Consider the following 27126-nt stretch of genomic DNA (forward strand, 5'->3'; position numbering starts at 1 on the left):
TATATACTTTTAATATTTGTGAATAGGTCATTATAGCAAGCCAACGCTAAGTGGTTGATCTCACGATACATTTAGTATCTTACGATAAGAAGCTGGATTACTAAATCACGGATCAAGATGGTTTGTTTGTTTGTTTGTAATATAATTTCTCCTGTTTCTTGTAGTGAACTTTCTCTTCAAGGATGAGTTTTTCTGTTTGCAACTATTTCTTCCTTTTCAGCATTTTTTTTCATCATATAAGTCTTCTAATGATCAAACAATACACGCAATACATGTCTTCCATTTCCTTCAATGTTGAGACTTTGCAAATGAGGGTGTTCCTTGGCAAGCGTGCTGTTTGCGTTTACTCCAATACTATGGTGTCACCTTCAGTTTTTTGTTTCTGAGGTTCCTTATTGTAGCGGCACGGCGGCTCACTGGTTAGCACGTCCGCCTCCTTTAATGTACCCGACACTTTTTTTTTTGCACAAGTATGTTTCATTTTACATTATTTTTGGTAATACATATAAGTACAGATCAAACAGATCTTTTCGTGAGCCTAGCCAAAACAGCCGAAATTCCCATCACTACACGACTAGTGTATTCAGTAATAATTTTTCAGCATCCGCGCCACGTGACCATCTACTTCCCGTCTCCTCTCGCCACTCGGAGGCAGCTACAACACTGGACATTTCATTTAAAACAAAGATTTAACCAATATTAATGAACCTGAACCCACAATACAAGGTACGCTAGCCTATGTATGTATGATTCCAAATGATGCCGGATATATATAAAAAAATTCTTCATGTTGTCAAACGTGTCAACAGCTATTTCACTTTTGAGTGAACATTCACCGACCTTGCGTTTGCATTCCGTTCTATAATATTGTTTGTTATATCTATTATAAGGAAAACAACTGAATTGTATCCCTTCTTCACAGGGGTGTAGCAGCACTACTGTCATTAGAACCCGACTTCAAGGTAACGTCCTGTAATGTTTCGTTTTAATCCAACTACATGGGTCTTTTTTCTGTCTGTATTTACTACTCTCTGAAACCTATTTTTTATTGCATTGTTCAGAACGAATGTATCCTTAAAAGATATAATAATTCCCAGAATGTTATTATAACATGATTGATGAAATATTGTTCATCCCTACCTATTTTGATTAGCAAATATAAATGTGATGTCGTGAAGTTAAATTACATTAATTACTAGACATCCCAAAGTTTGTTTTAAAGTAGATTATAGTAACGACTTTCCATCATTTCCATAATGCAGATAATGTGTCATCGGCTTGAAGATATTATGACGCTGTGCTGTGAGTTATCTGCTGATAAACAGATCCAGACCACAGTCAAGGGTTCTGGCAAAGGTGCAGCAACAGCTGGAGGCCTGGCCTTTGCTGGAGGCTTAGTTGGGGGTCCTCTTGGCATTGCAGTAGGTATGCAACACATTGTGTCATTTCCAATGAGTACTGTTGCGCAATCAATACACATGCTTTAGTATAATAGAATATTTTGAACTTCGGCTCTCTTCAGGTGGTGCGGTTGGGGGCCTTCTTGGGTGTTGGCTGACCAGCGGTCAGTTCAAACCTCTTCCTCAGGTCATTATGGAACTGTGTCCTCAGCAGCAGCAGAAGCTATACGCAGATCTGGTTGCCATCCTTGGGGACATTCAGTGGACCGACGTGGCACAGCTAACTGCTCTTGTCATGAGCAACTCTAGTCTGAAGCAGCAGCTCACAGCAGCCCTTCTTGGCTTTGTTACCAAGGAGCTACAGGCAAATGTGCATTATGTGGATTAGTGAGGACAAATCCACAGGCTCCATGCACTGTTTGATACACGATTTTAAATGTGTCCAGAAACCGCAGCAGACAGCACTGGCCACTGACAAGACATTTATTTGAATTTAATCAGTTGCCATTGCCTTTATTTATTGTTTTTGTTTGGAAAGCACGCCTCCAAGCAACACTGAAATTACCCTGTGCAAAGTTGATTTATATGTTTAAATAGGCATACTTTACCAGAGAATGATACTTATTTTTAATTACATCGCTAACTCAACTTATTGAAATAATTTTTGGGTGTCATTTCCATCCAAACTGCCTATTCAACAAATAGCATACTTGTGTGACAAGGGTAGAATAAGTTTGTACTCAACTTTATTTATGAATTATTCTGACTACTATGAATGAAGGCCTTTTTATTGATATGCCAAGAGGTTGCGCTGAATTAAGATTTTTCTTCCTGCAGCAGTTGGCATGTTTTTTTTTTTAATGTTCCAAGTGATCCTGTACAATAGAAATTGGGTGGATATTCTTTGCAGAAGACCACTTTTTTTCAAGCTCTGAATTAAGTAAATAAAGGGACGCAGACACAAACATTCCCTGGACCTGCTTATTTAACCACCACTGAAATCCCATCCACGATGTTCTCAGTTATCCAGATTTCATGCATCACAATTCGCATGGATACTAAACTCATCATTCTATTCAATCGCCTTCCTCAGATGAAAAGCATTTTCCACTTCATTAGATATCATTGTTTGTACTAATTTAATGAGATGCAAGTGAAACTCTTGTACAAGATCATTGGTCTAGAAGCCATCAGCTTTTCTTGTCAACATTTTGTTGAACAGGTTCACATTTTTGCTATTCGTTTGTTTTCAAATAAAACTGGAATCTATGTTTGTATTATAATATCCGTTGCAGTGGTGGAGTATCAGGATCAGCAAAGTTTTTCTATGCAGACTTCAAACAGTCAGAAGCACTGACCGACATTTCAAACCAAAAACTTGTTTAATTAATTTTATAATAATCAGCATCTCTGGTTGATTATTTTATTTAGCTGCTTTTTTAGACATCCATTCATTCTGGACTGCTCCAGACGCTGTACGAGGCACAGCTGTGCTGTTGAATTTAATTAAGATGATAGTCCAGGTATTAATAGGTGAATTGTCAGGTACCGGTAAGGGCTAAGGGCTCAGGTAACAAATTTAGGTAACCCCCATCCCCCAAAATGTGGAAAGTAAAATTAAAATAAAACCCCCAATCCTGTAGGAAACTTTTTTTTATTTATTGATAATAGACAATTTTCACCTCCACCTTGTACATAGAGCCAACTTTTGAACATTTACTAAAGTAGGGGATAGATTGCTAAAATAGGACTAACATTTATCAGCACTAACATTTATCCCACCACAACGCCGTCATCACCTTGGAACTCATAGTAGGGAACCTCCAGGTTAAGAGGAGCCGGCCCCTTTCTAATTCTTCCTGACGCATCGTAGTGAGAGCCGTGGCAAGGACAGTAGAAGCCGCCGAAGTCACCCGCGTTAGCAATAGGCACACATCCCAGGTGAGTGCACACGCCAATGACGATAACCCAGCTGGGGTTTTGCACTCTATCTTTGTCGTGCTGGGGATCGCGGAGCTCTGCAAGATTCACAGCCTCCTCTGCGGCGATTTCCTTCTCAGTGCGATGGCGAACAAACAGGGGTTTCCCTCTCCACTTGAAGGTCATGTTTTTGCCTTCTGGAATCTCACTCAGCTTGACCTCAATCTTGGACAAGGCCAGGACGTCAGCTGAGGCACTCATGGAGGAGACAAACTGGGTGACCGTCGTTTTGGCTGCATAGATGCCCACTACGGTGGTGGCCCCTGTGAGCAAGTAGGAGAAGGCCTTCCTCGTCTCACTGCTGTCCTGAGAAGACTTGTTTGGGTCGGTGACCTCAACGCGGCGGTAATCTGTGAAGTCAGGGATTTTGAGGTCTGTATGGGCAAGTCGGTTTCCTCCAGGAGCTAAAATCAGATCATGAAATAAATGGTTATACACACCAGTTCCATTAATCCTCACACGTTTTTATTATTGAAAAAGCAGATGGATACATATTGATTATAATACAGAATCTTTTATGCAATGTAATACTAATTTATTACACTGTGCGTCAAATGATCACACTAATTGTATCAGTATAAATGTGGAGGATCAAAATGTGAAAATTACAAGAAGTACTGTTAAGAGTTTCAAATGTTCAATGTTTACTGACAAATATTGACAATTTCAGACTATTAGTATTACCGCTTCGATTTTTGATTACCATTAAATAAATAGTGCCTCTGAGTATATAGTCTTACATTTTCTTTCATTGGTGCATACAGCAAAACAAAAGTATAAAGTCGATGCATACAGTAGGAGGATATCAGAGGTGCTATATGGCTGACACAGCCATCATCAGTTGATCATCTCAAATATACATACGGCCTAGAGGTGTCTTTCATAGTTGTGTTTACTATAACTATGACTTTTTCTGTGTTAGCATAGGTAGGTTGGTAGTATACTGTTACCACCATACTAATTGTGTTTTATTGACTGTATTATATCTACTGCATGCCCCTTTAATTATTTTTCATACAAAAACATAGTGTAATTCTGACTTTTCAGCTGCATTGACGCGGACCCGCAATATAAACGAATGTAACAAAACAATTCCATTATGAACTGTAATTAATTGGATTACACATATTCCAGTCATTTCTGATTGTTGTGTCTCAGTCAATAGAGCACATTGCTTAGATTTATCTAGGTTATGTTATGTGTTTTTCTATCCTAGAATGGTTTGTTGTTTACCACTGAAATACCTGGGTAAGTCTCTTTATTTTTTAGATCGTCCTTGAGTGTGTGTGTGCTCCGTCTAGGTGTCTTTCCAGTTCTAACAACGCCATTAACCATTAAAAGACTATCTTTGCTTGGTTAATGGACGCTCGTACAGCAGGCATGGCTAAACAATGTTTGATTTTTAAGTTCAGACATTATTTGCCCATGCCTATAGTACGGGCGTCGACGCGTAAACGTGTCAATACGTGTCCTACGACGAACAACGTTTTTGATCCAAGGACAACACAACTCGAGAGCAAGTTAGAACTAAAATGATTACAGTTCAACTCTGTGTTTTAGATGGTTGCATAGTTAACCGCCCGCTGATGTTAGACTGTATTGTTTGCCGATGGACGGCCTGCACGAACGTATCTTACCAGTAGCAGCGACCAACTGCTTAGCTCCAGGTAACACCACACATTTGACGGATTGCTTTGTTCCCCGCAACACTGGGGCAAGAGCCCCAAGACGACAAGCAAATGTCATCATTTTCGCTCGATAAAAGAATTCTTCACCCCGAATCAGGGGACACGACCTTGCGTGAACAAATCTTATCGGTGTCTCTATATTCGGATACGTCGGAAACACTTTGCTTCTAGAAGGTTCCGCCTTCTAGTATGACCTACACCAGTGCCTAAGACCAAAAAAATAAAAATAAAATGTTTTTGTAAAAAAGTAAAATGTACACAGATTTATAAGAAAAAAATACATATTTTCACATTTGGTAGGCATCTGGATAGAAAAAAATATGGGTTCAAACATCCGTTTAAATAAAGGTCATTTTTAAACAGGCACATCTTCGGGGCAACCTTCTCCTGATGTACACAAGGGTCCTCTCACAAAAAAATGGAAGTTGAGATGCATAATGGTAACATACGCGATAATAGAAATAGGGAAAAATGAAATTTCCAAAAAGAAAGTTGTTTCTTCTCATAATTTTTGCGTATGTCGCGTTTTCGTTATACGCTGCCTACAATGTGTTCTTCAGCACTAAAGTCATATCCCGCGTTCACAGGGTGGAGAAGAAAGAAGCAGGACCCTCTGGTATTTTCACACACAGCAAATCATTCAAACGTTTTTATTTCAATAGTTACCGTTACGTCACAGTTAAATCAACAACATTTGGATGTGTGTTGACTTAAAATGATTGTGCCAATCTGTGTCTGTTTGGCTTGCAGGCGGTGTTCGAGATGGCGGAGCTGCTCCATTCATTGGTGATGAGTGGAATCCGTGGGAGGATGAACAAGTGGAGTACAATTCCGCACTGAACAAAAAGAGAGATGCTTTTAAACAACATATGGCACGAATCGAAAAGAACAAACCCAAAAGATACAAGGTCCAAATCTGGGGTAAAGCAGCCATAGGTGAGGAATGTTTAATTTATTTTCGTTTATCCTGAGGTACCATCACCTTCTTGCTACCTAGTTTACCTTTTGTTAATATTATATTCTGTTATTATTATGATCATAATTGTTATTATAAAGCCATTCTCCCACCAGGACTTTATCTTTGGGAACATATATTGGAGGGACCCCTCAACCCAACTGACAAGATAGCACAATGGAGAGAGGGCGAGCTCCAGTCAAGCAAAATTGATTTCAGGTAACAGGTATCTGATGAGTATTTAAAATGTTGTGAACACATAATAACACATTAAACAGAAAGAAACATGGCATGAATACATTTCTTCCTCCATCACTAGTTTCTATACAGGGCCTGCTGTAGTCCAAGGTCATGTCCCCTTGGATATGAACAGCCTAGTTCTTGTTCTGAATGGTCGTGAGCAACAGAAGGTGGCGTACTCCACACGTTGGTTGGAGCATGTCCAAGCTTTGGTGCAGTCCCACACTGTGTCTCACGTGGCTGTGGTTCTGCTGGGTGATGAGCACTGCAACAATGACTGGATAGGGCCATACCTAAAGAGACACGGTGGCTTTGTGGACCTGCTCTTTTTAGTGTATGATAGCCCTTGGGTCAATGATAGAGATGTCTTCCAGTGGCCTCTTGGTGTTGCCACGTAAGTTGTTCTTTAGTTTTGTGTTGATTGTCATAAGTCTGGATCATTTTCACTGTAAATGGAATAAAACATCTGCACAATACTTGCAAATATGTTTACATTTTAATTAAATCCACTATATTTTATATGTCATGTTTCCTGTTCAGATACAGACAGTTTCCCGTGGTCCGGCCCAATGCTGAGATGATCACATCCAACAGGCCATACCTCTGCAACTTCCTTGGTACTGTTTACAAGAATTCTTCTAGGGAAACACTCATGCAGGTTTTGAAAGGTTCTGGCCTGGAGAAGGATTGCATCACCACTGCCAGGGAGAAGTAAGTCGTTATGTTATATCAGAGTCACTGTTACTAAACATAAAGCTTTTCCCTGTCAAATATTTGGTCCATAATATGACACCTCTGCATGAACTCATTATAGTAGTAAAAACAGCAGATACACAGAATTAGAACCATTATCAGTGGTCACCCAGGAGATAGTTTGTGGATTCACCAACCCTAATTTTGATACAGAATTAATTGTCTTTAACCTGCAAATTGGGACCCAAGCCAACATACTTACACTACATGAGCGTGAGGGGTTTCTATTTATACTTTATATTGGTCAATTATTATTATTGTTTATCAACTACTTACTATATGTCACCCTCACTCAAAAATCAGCCTGGTAAAAACATACTTTATTGTACACAGCTTTTGTTTTGAATCTCATCAGCATGTACATCAGGTGCATTTCATGCTTTATTTCTTGCTCGTGAGATCATGTAACAGGGTGACAAAGACAATTAGTATGACCTTTACTTTCCACAAAAGACAGATATGCTGAGCGTTTCGTAAATTAAGTCACAGGAAGAAGGAAACGCGACAAGTATTAGCATTTGACCCACATTATTGAAAACGTATTTTGATTTTAAAGAAATTAAATTATTTGCCAAATGAAGCCTGGCTACATCAACCCATTTGTCATTTCTCTTTTTTTTTCTTTCCCTTCTGTACCTGGAGATGGCTCCCCCAGGAGACAGCAGACAGTCTAAAGCACTATCAAACCGCCCTGGCCCAGAGCGAGCTCACTCTCTGCCCCGTTGGTGTCAACACAGAATGTTACCGCATCTACGAGGCCTGCTCTTATGGCTCCGTGCCTGTCGTGGAAGATGTACTGATGCCTAGGACCTGCGCTGCGGGGCCTAGCTCGCCACTGCGCCTCCTGAAAGCGGCGGGAGCGCCCTTCATCTTTATTAGTGATTGGCGGGAGCTTCCTGCTATTTTGGAGAGGGAGAGAGGCATGAGCCAGGAGCAGAGGGTGGACAGGAGGAGGAGATTGCTGGAGTGGTACGCCACTTTTCGTCAGCAAATGAAGGAGAGGTTCACTGAGGTCATAGAGGAGAACTTTTTCAAAAGTGGCTGATTGTGTTGCTTAATAAAGTGACAATGATTTAATTTATTTTGTGGAAAATAGAGAAATGTGTTTTCCTTGTGTAATGAATCTGGTGATAGTATTCTGTTATGTGCAATTTATATGAATGATATTTATGTATGTTGTGAAGTTGTGAATGCTTCCAAGAGTTTTCTTTGTTGTTCATATTTAAATGTTGACAGTGATTGAATGTGCCGTTCTGTAGACTTCAGAGAGAATAGGAAGCATTTGAGGTCCATATATTTTGTATGTATTTTTTATTAATTTAGTTGATTTTTTATGTAGAAAACGCAATGACAACAGTAGAAACGGAACAGTGTTTTATACTAGGCCTTGTTTTAAACTGGTACATAATATTTTGTATTGTGTTCAGCGTGGAAAGTTGGATATTGCATGTTCAAATTGTTTTATAATTTGTATTTTGTTGCTATGACGCATGGATATAATACAGTATTTTGTCAGTGCAATTAAATAAAATGGAGTTTTTAATCCATTCATCCATCACCTATAAAGTCATGCAATGCAAGCTGGTGTTTTCCATTTGATTTAAAAATGAATTTTGTATCCTGCAGATGGCGCTCAGGTCCAATTTATATTAGAAGTCAACAGTTTGACATTTGAATACAATTCTGGGTTTACAAGTAAATGTTCAGCAAAAATCCTACACTTTCTCACTCCATTACTGTATTTGATAAATAAGTGTTTCTACCTCCCTCAAGCCGTTTTTCATGTTGTGCAATTGTTTAACTATTGGGTTGAATGCCTTCATTGTGTGTTCTGTACTATTTTTGATATGCAGTATTAAACTTTGTCAAACTATGGTCTTAGAGATTTTTTGGCGGCTACGTTTCAATACACGATGCAAGTATGACAAATGTAACAAATTCATACAGTAGTCTGGTGCATGTGTGTATGTGTGTGCGCGCGCGCGTGCGAGCGCGATATCCCTCCCTCTCTCCTGCCTGGCTCTCGCTGCTGCCTTCTGTGCTGCAGTCGGCCTGCCTACTTGTCTATCTCAAACCAGTCGCTAGTTAGTGGGGGAGAAATATTCCAAGGAGAGCGAGGAAGGGGGAGGTATTTGCGTGTGTCCTCACTCCGATCCACTAAAACCGGACGTACACTCTAATTCAAGTCGACTTTACAGCCCCCTGTTGCGGCTGTTGGGCACTACTTTTCTACGCGCTGCTAACTGCGGATGATGCTCAGCTACGGAGCCTCTGAAAACTTGCCTGATTGTGGCTTTTTTGGTTGTTGTTATCCGTAGTAGCCGAGAGGCTGCCCTGGGAGTTGTGTGGATCTATTGGTTGGAATCGGATTGCGCATCGCCAACCCGCTAAGAAGGAAGATTATCAATGGAGAAGTAAGCGTTTTCTCCTGGGAACTTAATCATTTTGTTGCGCGACTTTTCCTCGTCCAGTGTGGGATGAATCCCCTGTTGTAACCCCCCGGCTTGTTGACAAGCAGTTTAAGAAACACATTCTTTTGACAACAAGGGGACATAAAATGTCTTCGCCGAGGTTTAAAAAGGATAAAGAAATCATCGCGGACTACGAGAGTCAAGTGAAAGGTAAGAAGCAACTGCAATATTTTGTTAACTCTATAACGCGCTGTTAACGGGAGGACTGGGAAAAATTTGCAGCCAAGCTAGTTCATCAGTGAGGCGTTAGCTTAGTGATTTAAAAAGTTTGGAATGTATGACCTCCAGCAGTGCTTCAACTGAGGCATGACTACTAGTCGGTGTGTCACGACTATGTAACATAGTATGTGTTCGGTGTCGTTTACGTAAGCATTTTAAATCGAGTGAGCTACAAAAGAAATAAACATACTTCTAATTGTGCACTTCCCCCCTCAAGACTGTTTTAAATTTGTCTACCGTCTACAATAAGTCCTGAAAAGTCGGTTTAGCTCGTACAAATGTTTAGAAAATGCACGTTGAGTAAAAACAAAACACCTGTATAAAGATACGGGAGCATTTCAGAGAAGTTGGTGCTTCTTTGTTTCCTACTGCTGCACAAATCCCAATATACTGTAGCCTATAACGTGGCACAGGCTCCATGTGTGCAAGGACGACTTCTAGTCAAATACAAATAGACTGACACAGGTAAGACGCATTGGGCTGCTCCTTGGGCTGGGTAGCCATGGGGATTTGGCTTCCAGCCAACCAGCTCTGTTTATCTGAGCCTGTTGCATGCCACAATACCACATTATAGTGGAATACAATCCCGTCTGGGTCACTGGACAACCTCCTATTTGGTGGTACTGGTACAGTACTTCAAAACAATTTTAACCACAGGAAATGATTGAAACACTGTAATCAGTTCTGGAACTAAAACTATAATAAACCCTTTGTTAACTGTACAGGCAATAACATATAACTGTCTTGCAAGTTGCAAGTGTCAAAGTAAGGCAACCTCTTTTAATATTTTTCATATATGTACTTATGACTTGACAGCCCTTGTTGAGGCATGCCATTCTGTAATTAGTGCCTCAGATATGAATCCTATGATGTTTGTTTAGGCGTTGCGTGACATTATCAGTGCCTCTTTTGGCGTTGCAAGAAAAATGGCAAAACTAAAAAGCAAACACATATCCAGAATTATTTCTTTGATGCTTGTTGATCTGCGATCTCAGTCAATATGATGAGGTCTTGCATGACACCATGCAAATTCTGCCCCAATTCCAAATCGTATGACTTCATTGGCATTCGACTACAAAGGTTCCACAGTACTATTCACTTCCCTCTATTGAGCAGCCGAGGGGGGAGGTTGGTGGGGTCTAAAGTGAGCCGCGTTGCTTGAAGAGTTAAAAGATTTGCATGTGCCTGGCCAAAAGACTCTCATTTGCAAGAAATGTTAAGGCCCCCCTTCTCCTTCTCACCGCGATGATGATACATGGTCATAGGGGATGCTGCATTAAAAATGAATGATGATGAGAAACTTCCCATTTGTCATGTGACATCAACCTGCTGCTCAGAATTGCTGTTTGTACATAGAAGACAACTTAACCCTTGTTTTAATTATTTTTATTAATCCCCTGAGGGCAATCGGTGAGTAAGTGGTTTTGTTTTTAGTGATGTTGCAATTCAATTCTGATGCCAAGGCTTGGCACCTTTAAACAATTATTTTGTGGCTAGACTAGTGAAACATCACTGGCAGTGTAAGCAAGAAGGATACAGTAGTGAACTTTTTACAATGATTTTGGTCCATAGTGCGTTAGGGTATTATTAATCTCAGATTTGTTTGAAGATTGACACATTAATCTGTCAGAAGCTTTCGTCACGATCCATCATTTGAAAGATTACTTGGAAAACTGTTTTGCAGATGTGATACATTTGCACAATGCATGTTCTGGTACACAGAAGTTAGAGTTTTTCAAATGAAAGCTTTTTTTTTTGTATAACTGCATTTTAGATATTTCCTGAAGTTATTGGAATTGTGCATGGGGAGGTGAAGTTTAAACTTGATCAGCAATGGGCAGGTTAGATAAATGAATAACTTACACAGTGGCTCATATTGTGCAACCATAATCACGTGTGATCTGTGATGAAATTGCCCCATGTATGGCTCACCTAAACCAGTGTTTCCTGAGCTTTTTCAGATCAAGAGCTAGATTATCAATTGAGGAGCCAAACTTAATCATGTAATGCCATAAGGAAAACATCATTAAAATACATAAAACAAAGAAAAATCTCTAAAGAAAATGTGTACCTCTTTTATGATACAAGCTTTCAGCATGTTGCTGTGTCAATCTGTGACACAATATTGACCCCAAACCAGATTTTCTTTGGTAAACCCTCCCCTAAAGGTCATACACTCATAATTGTCCTGCTGCTACATATGATCAATTTCATGTTCACAATTTTAGTTAGTTTTATAAGTAAGGGGTGTCTCTAGCTCTATGGATGGCTGCGAACTCCAACACTTGGATTGACATGAAGTGTTCTGTTTTTGTAACTCGTCTCAAAGTTTTATGAGCTGCAGCCAGTGCCATTATGAGGAATGTCATCTGCAGTTGAGCTGGATAACCACCAGTGGCTGAGCGTGCTGACTAAGACAACAAATCTCTACTGCACTTGTTTGGTTTTCACTTCGCAATGATCTGACAGCCATTGCTATGAGACAATTTGGATCATTTGGATTTGGGCCGATACCGGCTTTATTTTTAGGTATTGGGTACACGTGGAGGCTGATATCGAGTAAGTCTCTCTCAGCAGTAGTTGGTGCACAGTGGCAGTTTGATCCATCGGCGAATCATTTGCATCAGAAAAAAGTTTTTTTTTTCATAATGTTTTGTCATTATGTTAAATGACATTTTATTTATTTATTTTATCAAAAGTACTAGAGGTGTCGGTATCAGCAAGTTCTCAAAGGGTCAATACTCGTACTGGTGTCAGTCTGGAAAAAAAAGTGGATTTGAACATCCCTAGTTAAAACAGCAGTATTGTTTATATTCATATTGCTTTGGTCATCTGTTGTAGTTAATTTTAATTAATCAGAATTGTACAGTGGATTTATATGTGAATATATGTTGCCATCATAGGTTGAACGGGGCCAAGCAGCTATTATAATTTCTCAAAATGCAGATTTGATGTCTGATGTTCATTTTTTATGGTCTTGAGGTCATGACTTTAGGGCAGCATCCCTTAAGCTTCTGACATGAGTACACCCCCACACCCCCATGAAGGCTGCCCCCTTTGACCTGCCTTCATTGTTGGTGAAATCAGAGCCAATGCGTATGCAAACTCCGAAAGGCCACTTCAGTTTTCATTAAGGGTGTTAGAAAAAATCGATTCGGCAATATATCGCGATATTACAGCACGCAATTCTCGAATTGATTCAATATGCAGCCGAATCGATTTTTAAACATCAATTTTTTAATAGGAATATTCAACAAAACGTCTTACTTAGGGTTAGGGTTCACACATTAAACATGGAAGAATGTTATATTAATGGAACATTAAGCTTTAATATTTGATTTCAGTGCTGTTCAAACATGAAACAGACTGCAACCTGTTTGTTAAATGCATTGGCTCAGTTATAAGACAGAATTTTCAGATAAATTAAATACATTTTCATACAAATCTTACAGTGTACATGTACAAGTTTACTGATTAGTATTTTCTAAATTTGAGTAAAAAAAAAAATCGCAATAATCAATTTACAGTATAGATTCATATCGGGATTAATCGGTATCGAATCGTGACCTATGAATCGTGATACGGATTGAATCGCCAGGTACTAGGCAATTCATACCCCTAGTTTTCATACAAGTGATGAAAGAAACTCCTTTATTTTCCTGTAACCTGGATAAAGGGAATAACAGCTTTGATGCCAAAATGTTGGGGTCCACAAAGGATGTTGTTTTATTTGTGTGCCATCATCCAGAGCTGTGTAAAATTATAGTAAGTTACCTTAAGGTGAACAATTGGCATAATCTTCTGTTGCTGTAGATTGTTTTGATTCCAAAGTTGTTGTTAAAAATGTAGTTGGACCCTTGTGTGCGTGTGGTGTCATATTTCCTTTCTCTAATAACTGAAGCTTGTGTCATGTCAAGCATAATTCAGACTTGCAAAACTTCAAACTCACGTTACTTTTACTTTAAATGACACAGTAACGCAATGTTGCACACATAAGCCAAAGGTGGTTTACTGTTGCACTCCAACAGTATCCAAGAGGTGTTGATGGCTCTTCGTGATCGGTGGACTAATGTAATCTTGGCACCTCCTCAAGCACTTCTTCAGAACACAAGACACACTTACCCATATGATTTCACCATCCTTGTGTCTTTAACTGTGTGTGTGTCTTCAGTGCATCTCCAGTTCGTGGTATGGCATTGGGTGGGGAGAGTTCTCCGTGCACTGGTGGTTTTGCATCTCCAGCTCGTGGTATAACATTGGGTGGGGCAGGTCTCCGTGTAGCGGTGGCTAAATGATGTTATTGACAACCTCTTCTGTGGCCGGGTATCCTTTTTGCAATTAATAAACTCGGCCAAACACAACCAAAGCGTCACTTTCCCTGCTACACTTTTCAGCAAAGCCACCAAGGCCACCCAAACATTGCTGCATTCCATTGATTATTATTATTATTGATTATTCAATTATTCCATTGATTAGTCAAGTTTTTCGTTCACATTTCTGACAGTCATCACATCACACCGATTACTGCTTTGCGATCTGTTGTTAAGAGACACAGGCAGAAAGCTAAGCTATGCTAAGCTAGCTGGATAAGCTTTAACATGCACCGAGAAAAGTTATACCAGTCACGACAATTTAGTTGAAGATGCTTGCCTCCCATGAAGTAGTGATGTAATGTGACGACATGGGTCAAAACGGTTTAGTGCTAATTACACCAAAGTTGAGTAGATATTTAATTTATCTGGCCGGCTCATCGTCATGTGTCCACGGTCCTGTTTTGCCGTCATCTCCAAGCTCCGCAAACTCCTTTTTGCAGTAATTCCATAAAACTATTTGTCCTTTTTGAATTTTTGGTAGCATCTTTTGTAATTTTGCGAATAGCTCCACAGGAAGTTGGACATGGCCCATCAGCAACAAATGTCTGTGTGAAAATGTGGAAGTACCGTAGTCAAACATTGGCAAAATGATGAATTATTGTTCCAAGGCAGAAGGTTTTGGTTTGGGTCAACCAATTTTTGTATTAGATTGAACCAAGTAAGAAGATTTTTTTCCCCCCAGCCCTAGCTGCAACCCTCTCTCTTATCCCTGCCAAAATGGGGAATATTTTTCTTCCAATAGCCTACAGAGGTTGTTTAATGTCACCATAAAAGCAAACCCACCATCATGCAGCATTCTTTTTAAAACATAACTCGTCAACACTCGCATAATTAATTTTACGATAACATCATAAAGTGAACAACAATTCAGTTTTATTGTTGCTGCAAATTTTACTGAACTATTTCAGCAGCAGAAATCCAGTAGTGCTTGTTTTTTTCAAGCTAACAAATGCTTTTTCCTGTCTAAGCCAACTATGGTGTGACACCTACTGGAAAGGATGTTCTTGTGAATGAATGTTGTCAAGTGTGGGAGGTATGCGCTAGCCTTTGTTTGTGGTTTTGTCATGTTTTGCTGTAGTTGGTTCCCTGTCTCTCTACTACTCGTTATCTAGAGTGTTAGAGGGGGATCCTTGCCATGTTTGTGTGTGGTAATGAGCAAGATGTGAGTCAGTGTAGCTAATAGAAAGTACAACTGTGATAATAGAATTGGACCAGGCTTGGAAAGTTTGCAGAAGAATTCAAATGAGGAGAGAAATTAACGGAAAACGAAAGGGTCCAAGCAGGATTTCGAGAGATTTTTTTTCATTGTTGCTACTTTGTGGACAACTTTAATTCTTTCGAATTTCTGCTGGACTCCAAGCAGATGGAGTGACACGAAGGCAGGCAGACACAGTTTGACCATCAGGCCATGCTGCTGCCTGCCACCTAGTAGGACTGGATTAGTGGGAATGAGATTGGGGGAAGGGGATGAGGCAGTATGAAGTCAGTGTGAGAATAAGTGAAGGCAGAGGTCATAAGCGGCTGATTTATTTTAATCTGCGTCGGTGTCCAGCGGATTCATCTTCTACATGTAAGATGTCTTATTCGTACGGCTAGCTTTTAAGATGATCACAAGAAACATTTCTGGCTGCTTCCTTTTTCCTAAATTCACATTTAACAATTGTTGCAATAGTTTTCACAGATTTTGTGTTATGAGTGTGAGAGACCCAAACAAGTAGTCTACAATGTTCCATTTTTTGTTTCCTGGATCTTTGAAAGGTGGATGACATTTTTTTCTCCAATAGGATTTGCTGGAAGAGGATTGTCTTTTTCTTATACATCTAAACACTCACATTGGGCATACTAGAAAAGGAATCATCTTTATTTGTTATGTACACTAGACACACACATACATGAAATTTGTCCTCTGTAGTCAACCAATCAAAGCAGTCGGCACAGCAAACATAGGTTGTTAGTAGCACACACTAGAGCAGCATAGGGCTATTTAGGCACCCGGGGGGGCTGGGGGTGTTTGAGATGAATGGTCTTGAACCGGAGTTAGGTAATGGCCACTTGGCCATGACTGCCCCTAGTGCACGTAAAACTAAACAAGACAAAAGTATAATAACATACAAATCAATGAATAATGAACTCTTGTTTATTAATCAGGATTTTAATATTGACCAAAATAATTCTGATTATTATTTTTTAGATAATCGCCCTACTGTTCGGGTACTGAGATATTCAACCTTATTCGTGTAATAATCCAAAATTTAAGTTATTAATTATTATTAAACAAGTGCACTGATGTGGGTCCTTATCCAATCCATGAGTGTCACGTCCTAATTTGTGTGTATCTGGTTGGTTTTACCACAATTTACAGAAAAAGGTTCATTCATTCCCAATCAATTGTTCCTTGTTCTTTATCTAGCTCCCAACCATCCTTAAACTCGTGTGAATGCAAGTTTAATTTACTGATCTTATTAGTCTTCTGTTTCCCCCTCCTATATTTCCCCTTTATTCCACCATGACCTCATGACCTGAGTGAGTTTGGCTTTGTGCCAGCTGCCTTCATAATCATTTGCCGAAGACCACCCTAAAGCAAAAAAAGAAAAAAGAAAAAGAAAAAAAGGAATGATTTAGTTTATCAATGAAAGTAACACTTGTTATAATCACTTAGTGTTACGCAAACATTGACATATTTTCATAATTCCAATTCAATAATTATATAAAAATATAATATAAATTAAAATTACTCATTTACGCAATACATTTAAGAAAATACTTTTAAATTCATGTGAGCAGTAAACAGCAAGGAAACAGTAAGATACCAATAAAATCACCATGGAAATTCTATTTTCTAATGAATTAATGGGAAAAAATTGATATTAAAAGAATCGATTCATGGTTTTATGAATCGATATCATTATTGATTATTCGATTTTTTTTTTAACCCAGCCCTACTATTCTTCTAATTTGTAGTTGCTGATTGTAAACGGCTGCAAGAGGTTGGCCGATACTTTTGCAAGTACAGGTACCTTGAAATGAGGCCTGCTGTCGGTCAGGTACCGATACTTGGTATGAGTACTTTTACTCGCCCATCCCTAATTCTCTGTTGAGAGGCTCAAATTTCAAAGATTTTGACAATTTTAAAGTAGATAAGGTCTCCAAACATTCAATTGATTATTAAAATGCTATTCATTTGGTAATCAATTAATCATTGCACCTCTAAAAACAATGCAACTAAGCTATCAACAAACATATTAGCCTAATTATTGATCAAGTTAACAAACTGCCTTTTCTAAATTTTCACCATCTGGCGTTTCCTTCAGTCTGCCCTGCTCCCCCTCTGTCCCGCTGACTTCCTGTTGGTGACTCTTTGTCCAGAACTTCAGTGTACTTGACCCCTTGATCACCAATTCCTCAATGCTGATCCAGTCCTCGGTTGGACTAGCTTCCCTCCTCTGCCTGTCTTTTACCAACTACAGCAGTGTATGTATAGTCTTTAGGCTTTTATTGACTTATTTTGATGCATTATAATGTTTAAAATTACATGCAAAATCAAGTTTGACCAGTTGAAGACATGCGGCCTCTTCAGAAAGTCAGTTCCCCTAACCTTTATGCCACCTATCCTTAACCTAAAGCAATGTTTTAAAAGTTTTAAATACATGCCGTGAATGTGTACATATTTGCAAATAAATGTAAATAGGCCTTTTCCAAAGCAGTAACGTTGATGCACTTATCTGTAATCTTCATTCACTGTTCATATAACTGTTACAATGTAAATGTCTTAAAAAAAATAAATAAATAAAAAAAAAACTCATGAATCAATATTCTGGTTATGATTATTTAGGGTTACTTATTTGAACAAAGTTAAGCCACACTTTCATTCAGTGACGATATGCCGCGATACCTATATATATATATATCTAGACCACAGCAAATCAAAGGAGGGTCCCACACTTTACTGGCTCTGATTGTCTGAGACCATGCATGCATCCATTGATGAACCAAAGAGTTAAGCTTTGAGATTCGAGGAGCCATTTTCCCTTCGATCGGCTGCAACCGAATTGATTTCTTTTAGTTGCACCATTGTGAAATTAGGGTGCCTGGACGCCCAAATTGGTCGCATCTAGAACCCGGCTGTCAATATACCGTAATTTGAAAATGAGTGCGTACTGTGTACATTTGCTCAGTAGACTTTTCGGCTTGTTCACTTCCACTGAGGACATACCTCATATATATTTTTAATCAGGCCAGGTTGAAGACACTACCATCTCCCTCAGGGGTCATGAGTGTTAGTGGAGTATCTGAGTGTAAGTGTATGATGCACGGCAACCTGGCCGGGTTTTCACCACATGCATAACTGCATTGGTCTCACGCACAGTCACGAAAGGCTGGCCTGTTTCTCCTGGCTCTGTGGGAGACAGAAAAAAAGAAAGGCCAAGTCTTGCTTGCTGTAGTGTAGTGAGACAAAAAGCACTGAAAGCTGATCTGCCTGTTCTTTTCTGTCTTTTCTTCTTCTCCTCTCTCTTTGTCCATTGCTATGAGCAGCTGCCCTCATGTCGATCCCATTCTCGAGCTGTGGCTCAGAACTCATGCAGTAATCCTGAAGCATTGAGCGGATTTAGTGGCTCTTTGGTCTATAACTACAACTGGCATTTCGTTTCACCTGTCCAGTCTTGTCAGAGTGTTTGGGGCTCATGCTTTAACAATTACAAATACCTTTAATAAGATACTATGACAAAAAAAAATTTTTTAGTAGAAGGCATGTCATCCCTTTGCTTGAGAGTAATTTCTCAAGTTGGCTGCTGGTATTCAGAAAATGGGAGTTGATTGCCCGTTAAAGCCTCCCTGAGGCTAAGTGGGAGAGGATACCAGTGTGTAACTGTCACTTCCTCCATAGTGACATACTATAATTATGTGGAGGTTCAACCTTTGAGAAGTCTCCTTGTTCTCTCATCTTCTCTTTCTCTCTAGTAGTTTGTGTCGGAGCTGATCATTCAGCCCTTTGTGGCCTCCGGTTCCCCCTGGGAAAAGAAGTCGTCATTGTGGACATTCCCCAAGGCTTACTTTTCACCACCGATAGCTTGTGAAAAATCAATCACTGCTTGCTGTGCCTTGAAGGGGACTGGCTGAGCTGCGGAGTCTGCACATGAGGTGGGGGTCACTCAGTCTGAAACATGAGCAAGGACAAAAATGTGGGTTGCTTAACTTGCTTTATATTAGTAGTTGTTTGGTCTTCAAAAACAATGCCTTGTGAGGATTAGGCTATTAAACTTTACTGCATTACTAGACCTGTCATTATTGTTCGTAATATTGCATGGTCATTAATAAATGTGCATTTTATCACTACTATATTTCTTTATCAGGGAAAGTTTCCTAGGTGATTTTTTAAGTTTGGGAGGAGAAATGGAATATGAATTTGTATCTATGACTCACTTTATAGCATCAAATTCAGCTGCACTGCAGCAGCCTCTCACGACCAAGGCAGCCTCATTATTATGCCTTCTTTGTACAGTTTTGGCTCTACAGATGTTGTTGCGTCTCGGGTGCAAATTCCCTTTCCCTTTTTAAGACTGCGATTATGCCTCGCTTGAAATTGCTACGGTCATACAAACGCATCAGTTCATCTTCAAATGTAAGATTTATTAATACCTTGAGCTTATATTTAACCAAGTAATCTAATAATCACTCACTTTTCTTTATTGAGCAAAGGTACCTATTTCACATTAGAACAATTTCACACTTAACCAGTAACCACCAAACAAAAATATTAAAAGTAAGAATACTATAACAAGTATCTTGTCTTAATTTAGTCTAATGTACTTACTCTTTATCGAATATTGGTTTGTTTAAACACAATATATTTGCAGGGAGCCTTGACCTACTCTGTTGGATGAATGGCAACATTTAATTGTGCCTTTTGCCATCCAGTGGAATAGCATTTAATTTTCTTTTTGTCACCATACACCACTGGCATATATATATTTTTTTAAATTTCTGATTAGTAAAAATGATTGAAAAACACAATGTAACTTTTGATAGAACCTTGCCTAAAAAGCTTCAAAAACAGCCATTCCAGCCTTTCAGGCGAAAGAGGACATTCTGTGTTGTTCTGTGGCCCCCGATACAGATTCCGATACCCAGCTTTGCAGTATTGGCCAATGCCGATACCATACCGATACCTAAGTTTTTTTTTTTCAATCAACATGAAAAAGCTGTCCTGCCATTGCTTCAGAGCATTCAAGGTCCTATATTAGCGACAGAATGAATGGTATCGGCATGTTACTTGTTAGTATTCACCGATACCGATACCACTGTTTTAATGCAGTATCGGGGCCTCTTCCGATACCAGTATCGATATCGGAACAACACTAGCTATAATATGTGTGTAAAAAAATATATATCTGAAAGTGAAAAAATAAGTTTTGAAATCTGAATCTGAAAATAAAAAAACATGCAACTGAAAAAAATAAGACCTCAACTGTCAAAATATATATGGAAGCAAAAAGTGGAAATAAATAAAGGAATTACCGAAGTGAATAAAAATTTATTTTGACCCCCAAAAAATTTCACATGCTTATTTTTATTTTGAATAACTTTTTATATTTTGCGAAATTCAAGATCAACACAACAGTTTTCTGTTTCAAGTTTTATTTTTTCAAGTACAAAACTTTTTACCCTAATTTAACTCCATATGTTCCTCCTTGGGCCCTCTAGCTCCTCTGCTAGTTTTAAAAGCCCAGAAACCACACTGTTTTTTGTGGCAAGTCAATGGGAGGGGTGTAGCAAGTGGTTCTCAGCATTGACAGAAAACACATGACCAAAGGATGCCGTTTTTCTTTGCTGTTAAATTGGTATCAATCACGCAAATAGTAAAGTAAGGCAGATGTTTCCCATCTGGGTTTCTGACCCGAACTTGTAGTATGTGTGTGCTGTCTTTTTTCCTATGCTATATTGTGCTATATTGTTGAGCATTCTGTCTCTGGCTCAAAGGAGAGACTATTGAAAATGTAATCTTTCCACTGACCCAACCGCAGAAAGCAATTCGTATGACACTATCAAAATATTGGTAATGAACCATTTCATTCCTACTAAGTATTCATACATGTTTTATTCAGTTCAAGATTATCGCCTTCAGAAAACTGTCCTCAAAGGTAATTTTGTAAATTATAAAACATAAGAAAAAGTATAACAACATATCTCAAAATGAAAAATCTTTCATTGATAAGCACTCATGCAACAGGTTTGTAAAATTTCCATTTGAGAATAAACAATTTACAATATTTGAAAACCACAAGGCACTTAGCCTTGTTGTCCTTTTCTGTAGATCATAGGACAGGAAAAACAACAATTTAAACATTAAGTGGCTTGTATTTGTTTTTTGAAGTTCCATAATCACTTTTTCATTAGACTGTATTCTAAAGTAAAACTTGTGAGGAGAGGAAGTTGTTCGTGTGAAGGAAGAGCCAATAATAATAGTATTTAGATGTAGATGCTGCTGATACAGTAATTACAGTGCATTCTGGGAGAGAGCCCTCAAATAAAAGTTCTACTTCAAACCATAATAGCTCGTCCCCATAAATGTGGTTTGACTAGAATGCTCAGTGCTGTGTGGAAAAAAGACTGCATTGGTACGTCCTATTTTTGTTACTGTATTTTTCAGGCCATATTTGATCGTAATTCAGCTTTAATCAGAGCCTCCTTTTGATTAGCTAACAACTGAAATCTAACACAGAAAAATGTAGAAGATTTTTGTTGCTTTAGGATATGTGTGTTTGCTATTTCAACAGAAATAAAGTCGATCCGCTGCTGTTTCAGTCAATTTTGGAACTAGTTAAATATGCATTAATGGCTTGCACAGCTGTAAAACATATGGTTCATCGCGATTGCAATTGATGTAGTGGAATGTATCACACAATAAAGCAGTATGCTTACTGCATCATATTAAAATGATTGGCTCTAACTGGTTCAATTGTAATATTCCTTTTCTGGTTGTCTATTGACTTAAGTTCTCAAAGTGACACTCAGTATCTGTGTAAATCACCACTCGGTCATGAACGCATGTATGTCTAACAAGAATACTGTTAGGGATTTCAGCTGAAAAACACTATTCACATTTCTGTGAAGGAAGACAAAAAAACACAATTAACATGTTAAACTAGTGGATGAGATCCATGGTTGTTGATCTCATCTATTCAGAATTAGGGGTAGTCTAACACTGCGTGAAATACTGTCTGGTGTGCCATGGGAAATTGTACAATTCTAACTAATTGGTAACAACCAGACAGTTTTGGGAATAACGGCGGTTAAACTAACTTTGTTCTTTTTTCATAAACGGACTAATCTAACTAACTATTCTCCCCATATTTGAAACACTGTTATCATTATTGCATGTGAAATGTGTTGCGTTACAATTCATTTATTAGTTTCAAGGCTCGAGGCAAGCTTACAAGATGTTGTGCGGTGACTGGCTCTGAAAATGTCATTTGCGCACAGGGGCACTGTTGTTGTCGGACCTCGTCACAATAAAAGTGTCTTGACAGCTGAATTGTGTAGTTACTAGTGACTTTTATTTTGGAGGTGCCGCGGGAAGTGTGTCACAACGTGACGGACGTGTTTTCCTTCCTTAGCATTTTAGCAAAGAGTCGATGTTCCTCGCCTTCAATTGCGGGTTTGACAACTTGACAAGAGTGACTGATACCATTATCGGTCATTTCTGAGGGACAATGTGGGACACTCCTCAGCAATGCGGCCCCTCGCCATGGGCAGACTCGCTGATGGTGGTTTACCTATTTTGAGCACATATATCAGGGCTGCAGTGCAGACTAACATTTTTGCGAGGAGCGTGGTCTAGGAAAAAAATTTAGGGGTGCACACGCAAATTGACTTGCAAAGTAAATACCGGTATTCACATTTCAAAGCATTTTCACTATATTAGTATTACTGATAAATACTACAATGTTTTTTATTCATATTTTTTGTACAAGTCTACACATCATACACCATAAATATATATACATTTACATCTTAAATACGAAAAATGTCAAGTTGATGTTTTGGACCAGAAGTGCAAGTATTATCAGAAAATTTCACACTCTGACCATGTTTCTGGGTATCAACAAAATAATTTGCAGTGGTGGCCCATAAGTTTTGTGAAATTGTGATGATTTCATATTAAGCATTTTTATACTGTACAACTGCATTCATGGCTATGATTTATACTAAAACCATTAAAATGAGCTCATTTATCTGAACACACAAATAGAGTAACAGTTATAGCAATGTTGGCTATTAGGAACTCCATATTTCTTAGCATTGGCAATATCTTTTATATAGTTTTATTATAATGTGCATAATGCACCTGTAAGAATATTTGCACTTTTGATTTCAACATATAATTTGTGCTTTTCCAAGTATGTGAACTTGTTGATCAATGACATACAATAGATATAGTAGAAGCGTTAACAAATGAAATACTATAGCCGTTTTAGTCAGGTTTTTTTTTTCTATGGGTGGTGTGCCTCAAAATTTTGTCAATGAAAAAAGTGTGCCATGACTCAAAAAAGGTCGAGAAACACCTTCAGATGCCCTCAGAAGCCTGTGATAAAAAATTAAATGAGAGCAAACTGCCTCATATAAAGGTTTGAAAGTGCATACTAAGTGGGGGATAACAGAATATTTCAGAACTTGTAAATGACAGACACGAAGGTCCATTCATATTCCCTGTTAGGCAGTAAATACAAAGCCCAGGGGCATTCTTAGTGGCTTGCTATAATATCACAAACAATTCTTCCTGAACTTAAGGTAATATACATGTTTTTTTGTTTCATATTCACTTGCATGCTGCAATTACAATTGGTCTCTCCTCAGGTGGAAGTAATTCCTTGATTTGAATTCTTTGCTTTGATCAAGATGCTTCTTGAGTGTTTTGCAAGTACTTAACTCACCACCAAACGGGTTTCACTGTATTTGTTAGCCAACACAAACATCCGAGCTGTCAAAATCCAAGGCTTGAACAGCTAAGTCTTAAACCTGAGGTCAGCTTTGTTGAGATTAAGATGCTGCCTTGACTTTTGATCTTGAAACACCTTTATCTCTCTCAGCACTTCATTTCTCCCACCAACAACACAACGGTGGGACAGCTGTTGGCTTTTCCCCTTCAGTAATATACACCTGTTTTCAACATATTGGCAGACTAGCTGATGGTGAACAACAACGCTTGCTCAGTTGCTGCTTTTTCATGTGTGCGGCGGCAGTAGGGCCAAACCAGACAATTTTGGTGGACAAGATGCCTTGTTGTTTTGTTATTAGCCATTAGCCGCCTACCACGTTTAGCCTCAGTTAACGTCATTTTGTTATTAGCCATTAGTTGCGGGCTCACGGTTAGCTTTATTCTCAGTCAATGTGTAGTACCTGTGCATGGCTTTGCTGTTTGAAGTTGTCCTCTGAGCGTGTGTTTATTACATTGGTGCTCATTTGCAACCCGAAGAGCGCAAGACACAGAGGAGCACATTGACATGCTTGTCTATATTGCGAAAAATCTTCCAACAGCAAAGAAAATTCAGACCAGTGATACAACAAGCTAGACAGTCATTCATAGAATAAGGTGCACTTTCTAAACACATATATGCCATAATAGATATTTGCAATGTTCAATTTTAGCCTTTTAAAAATGTGTAGCTGAGTGCAACTGCAACATTTGATGTTCATTTTTACTAATAGTTTATTTTTGGTGTAGTTTACTACCTAAAATATTGTTGATTGTTATTTACACTTGTGTAGTTTACTGCCTCAAAATATAGGCCTGACTACTTGTAGTTAACCACCTCAATTTTTTTTTTATGTATTCTGTGTGTTTTTAATCTCAGACAACGAAAAATGTTGTCATTTTTGTGGTAATTTGTGTATGATGTATTATTTTATTTCTGTTATTTATAATGTATTTGCATGTGAAAAAGTAATTGTTAATTTTTTTTAATTTCCTAATTATTAATAATTTAATTTAACTAATAAATTTTTTTGCGGTTATGTTAGTACAAATATTTTCTTTGCATTTTTAAAGTATTTGTCTTTTTTTTTTTATCTCCGGGGTATGGAGTATCGAGTATTTTCCGAGTTTGAAACTTTTGTATCGTGTCAACCCTAGTACCTACCTTAACTCCAAATATGGTCCAAAGTTTAAGGTGCAATTCCCGGATGTCAAAAGTGGGTGTGACACCCAAACTTTGAAGGGCCATAACTCGACGATCGTTTGAGCAAGGAGGCTCAAACTTCGAATTCTTTCTTTAGACATCATAATGCACTAGTGGAATAAAAATCAGGCAAACTGAAGAGGTAACACTGGGGAATGTCGTTGGGATCTAAATAAATTAACACGGAAAGACCCTCATGTGAATCTGGTGTATTTTGCTGATATTTCAGTAATGTCAAGCAGTGTTGTTCTGAAGCCATTCACTATTTGCTTTTGAACATATTATGAACTTTGTCTTACAGAAGTCAATCCAACATAAAATGACATAACATCAGCCAACTTGAACGTGATTTACTTAGCATTTTACAGACACGGTAACATAAATAGAAACAATTTAATGAAACAATTTTTTACTGTTGCAATTAATATTGGTCAATTACCTCAGCAGGTTTCGGAAAGAATATACTTTTCAGTGTCAAACTAAAGATGAAAGTGTGGCAAAACCACACTCAATTTCCAGCTACTATTTCAGGTACAGCCGTAGAGCAATTCTGCAAATGCAACCCAATGTTTGATGTGGTGCAACTACTTGTCCCAGATAGTTGCTGGGAGAGACTAATGAAAAAAACCTGTGAAAACTCTTCAGTCTTTTTATGGTGCATTCCTGCATTTGCTGCAAGTAACTTTTGGGAAATTGTTATACTGTAACAATGAGGAGAGGACATTAGTGACGCTTCAAAAAGGTAGAAAAGAGAAAAATACTGTGTCTGGCACTCCAACAGTAGACACAATTCAAATGTTTCGAAAGTCCTGTTTTTCCGGAGCTAAAGTGGAATAGCACATATTTAGCCTACAAGGCAGTTTCTTTGACAGTAGAATTGGCATGGATGCTATTTTGAACATATTTGCCCCTATGAAAGTGACAATGGGAATTATGTGATGTGGCCAAATGTGGATATTTGGATATCATCCAGTAAAGAAACAAAGAGGCTATAGTCCAACCTGATCTCCACAGAGACCAAACTGTGCTCTTTCATTGTCTCAGTCAACACTGTGTTCTTTGGGGCGCATTGACTGTAACTACATCAGTCAGCTGGATTTGTTGCTGACAGTTATATGGCCCTTTTTATTTCTGCAAGTCACTATTCTCTCTTGTCAACATGACAGCAATGTCACATTATGGAACATCATCAAGCTTGTGTAGATTTTTTTTTTGATGGCTAATTATTGAAACAGTAGATGTTTATCAGTATTGTGTACAGTAGGTGCTTTTGTCCATACATTGTTCAGGCGCACTTATCTCTTCTCAGCAGTCAGTGTAAAAGGACTCACACGTGGCTTTCATGTCCCATTGTCCTTCTTTAATCACGATGTCCATATACAAATCCCTTATCACATAGTGTACTGTAGGCCTTCAGACACATGTTAGACTACATGGATGGATGGATGGATTGACTTCAGAACTTAAGCTTTTCTTTTATTGCAGATGTTGCATGCAGCAGGTTAGTTGTACGTCTGAGTACTTCTATAAATACAATTACTATTATTTATACTGTCAAAACTAGGTGATAGGTTTGTAGTAGCTGGTCACTTGATGGTTGCATCTACAAGCATTTGTTACTGCCACTAGAGGTGTGTAATATGGACAAAGATTTATGTCCCGGACAAATCTCTATCCCATTCCCAATTTAGTATTTATTCTTAAAATTACATGAAATTAATGGTAGTTATGTGTTCTTTAATTTTCTCTGTTTATTTGTAAAATGTAAAAAAAGTTCCATACTAATAAAAAAAAAACACAGATATCCAGTAGCCAAATAAATACTGATTAATACTGACATCCCTTTTTTTTTTTACAACAATTAAATTGA

At 38.4% G+C, this 27126-nt stretch overlaps 4 protein-coding genes across 9 annotated transcripts in view; 3 read left to right on the plus strand and 1 right to left on the minus strand.

The window, feature by feature from the left end:
* The first annotated feature begins 435 nt into the window (after positions 1-435).
* On the plus strand, positions 436-2365 carry LOC144054103 (protein C19orf12 homolog). Of its 2 annotated transcripts, none has more exons than XM_077569193.1 (4): positions 436-726; positions 923-962; positions 1062-1425; positions 1523-2365. In XM_077569193.1, the coding sequence occupies exons 3-4, from the start codon at positions 1257-1259 to the stop codon at positions 1786-1788; spliced, it is 435 nt and encodes a 144-aa protein (XP_077425319.1). In that variant the 5' UTR covers positions 436-726; positions 923-962; positions 1062-1256; the 3' UTR covers positions 1789-2365. The 2 variants fall into 2 exon arrangements, with proteins under 2 accessions (XP_077425319.1, XP_077425321.1); XM_077569195.1 differs by having other exon boundaries at positions 440-726; positions 1263-1425.
* A 670-nt stretch (positions 2366-3035) lies between these two features.
* On the minus strand, positions 3036-5231 carry uqcrfs1 (ubiquinol-cytochrome c reductase, Rieske iron-sulfur polypeptide 1). Its single transcript, XM_077569192.1, has 2 exons — positions 5018-5231; positions 3036-3784 (listed from the first exon to the last, which is right to left on the minus strand). Exons 1-2 carry the CDS (start codon positions 5127-5129, stop codon positions 3174-3176), a joined length of 723 nt encoding a protein of 240 aa, XP_077425318.1. The 5' UTR covers positions 5130-5231; the 3' UTR covers positions 3036-3173.
* Positions 5232-5463: 232 nt separating this feature from the next.
* Positions 5464-8596, plus strand: rxylt1 (ribitol xylosyltransferase 1). Its single transcript, XM_077568383.1, has 6 exons — positions 5464-5684; positions 5819-6004; positions 6140-6242; positions 6343-6657; positions 6804-6974; positions 7659-8596. Exons 1-6 carry the CDS (start codon positions 5540-5542, stop codon positions 8059-8061), a joined length of 1323 nt encoding a protein of 440 aa, XP_077424509.1. The 5' UTR covers positions 5464-5539; the 3' UTR covers positions 8062-8596.
* A 445-nt stretch (positions 8597-9041) lies between these two features.
* The window catches only part of srgap1a (SLIT-ROBO Rho GTPase activating protein 1a), a 66065-nt gene continuing 47980 nt past the window's right edge, over positions 9042-27126 (plus strand). For 4 of the 5 annotated variants that reach the window (XM_077567919.1, XM_077567920.1, XM_077567921.1 and 1 more), the window contains exon 1: positions 9047-9637. In XM_077567919.1, the coding sequence (XP_077424045.1) occupies positions 9574-9637 (64 nt within the window). In that variant the 5' untranslated portion in view covers positions 9047-9573. Of the gene's footprint in view, positions 9638-27126 lie in introns of all 5 variants that reach the window. The other variant, XM_077567923.1, reaches the window with a different exon arrangement.

The sequence above is a fragment of the Vanacampus margaritifer genome, chromosome 6, assembly GCF_051991255.1.
Source record: "Vanacampus margaritifer isolate UIUO_Vmar chromosome 6, RoL_Vmar_1.0, whole genome shotgun sequence".
NCBI lineage: Eukaryota > Metazoa > Chordata > Actinopteri > Syngnathiformes > Syngnathidae > Vanacampus > Vanacampus margaritifer.

Bases quoted from the DNA above. Each gene is read 5' to 3' on its own strand.
- LOC144054103 (XM_077569193.1), top strand. From the start codon at position 1,257: ATGCAGATAATGTGTCATCGGCTTGAAGATATTATGACGCTGTGCTGT. The intron at 1,426-1,522 runs GTATGCAACACA...GGCTCTCTTCAG, and splicing joins TCCTCTTGGCATTGCAGTAG to GTGGTGCGGTTGGGGGCCTT.
- rxylt1 (XM_077568383.1), top strand. From the start codon at position 5,540: ATGAAATTTCCAAAAAGAAAGTTGTTTCTTCTCATAATTTTTGCGTAT. The intron at 6,005-6,139 runs GTGAGGAATGTT...TTCTCCCACCAG, and splicing joins CTGGGGTAAAGCAGCCATAG to GACTTTATCTTTGGGAACAT. The intron at 6,975-7,658 runs GTAAGTCGTTAT...CTGTACCTGGAG, and splicing joins ATCACCACTGCCAGGGAGAA to ATGGCTCCCCCAGGAGACAG.
- uqcrfs1 (XM_077569192.1), bottom strand. From the start codon at position 5,129: ATGATGACATTTGCTTGTCGTCTTGGGGCTCTTGCCCCAGTGTTGCGG. The intron at 3,785-5,017 runs GTAAGATACGTT...ATCTGATTTTAG, and splicing joins GCAGTTGGTCGCTGCTACTG to CTCCTGGAGGAAACCGACTT.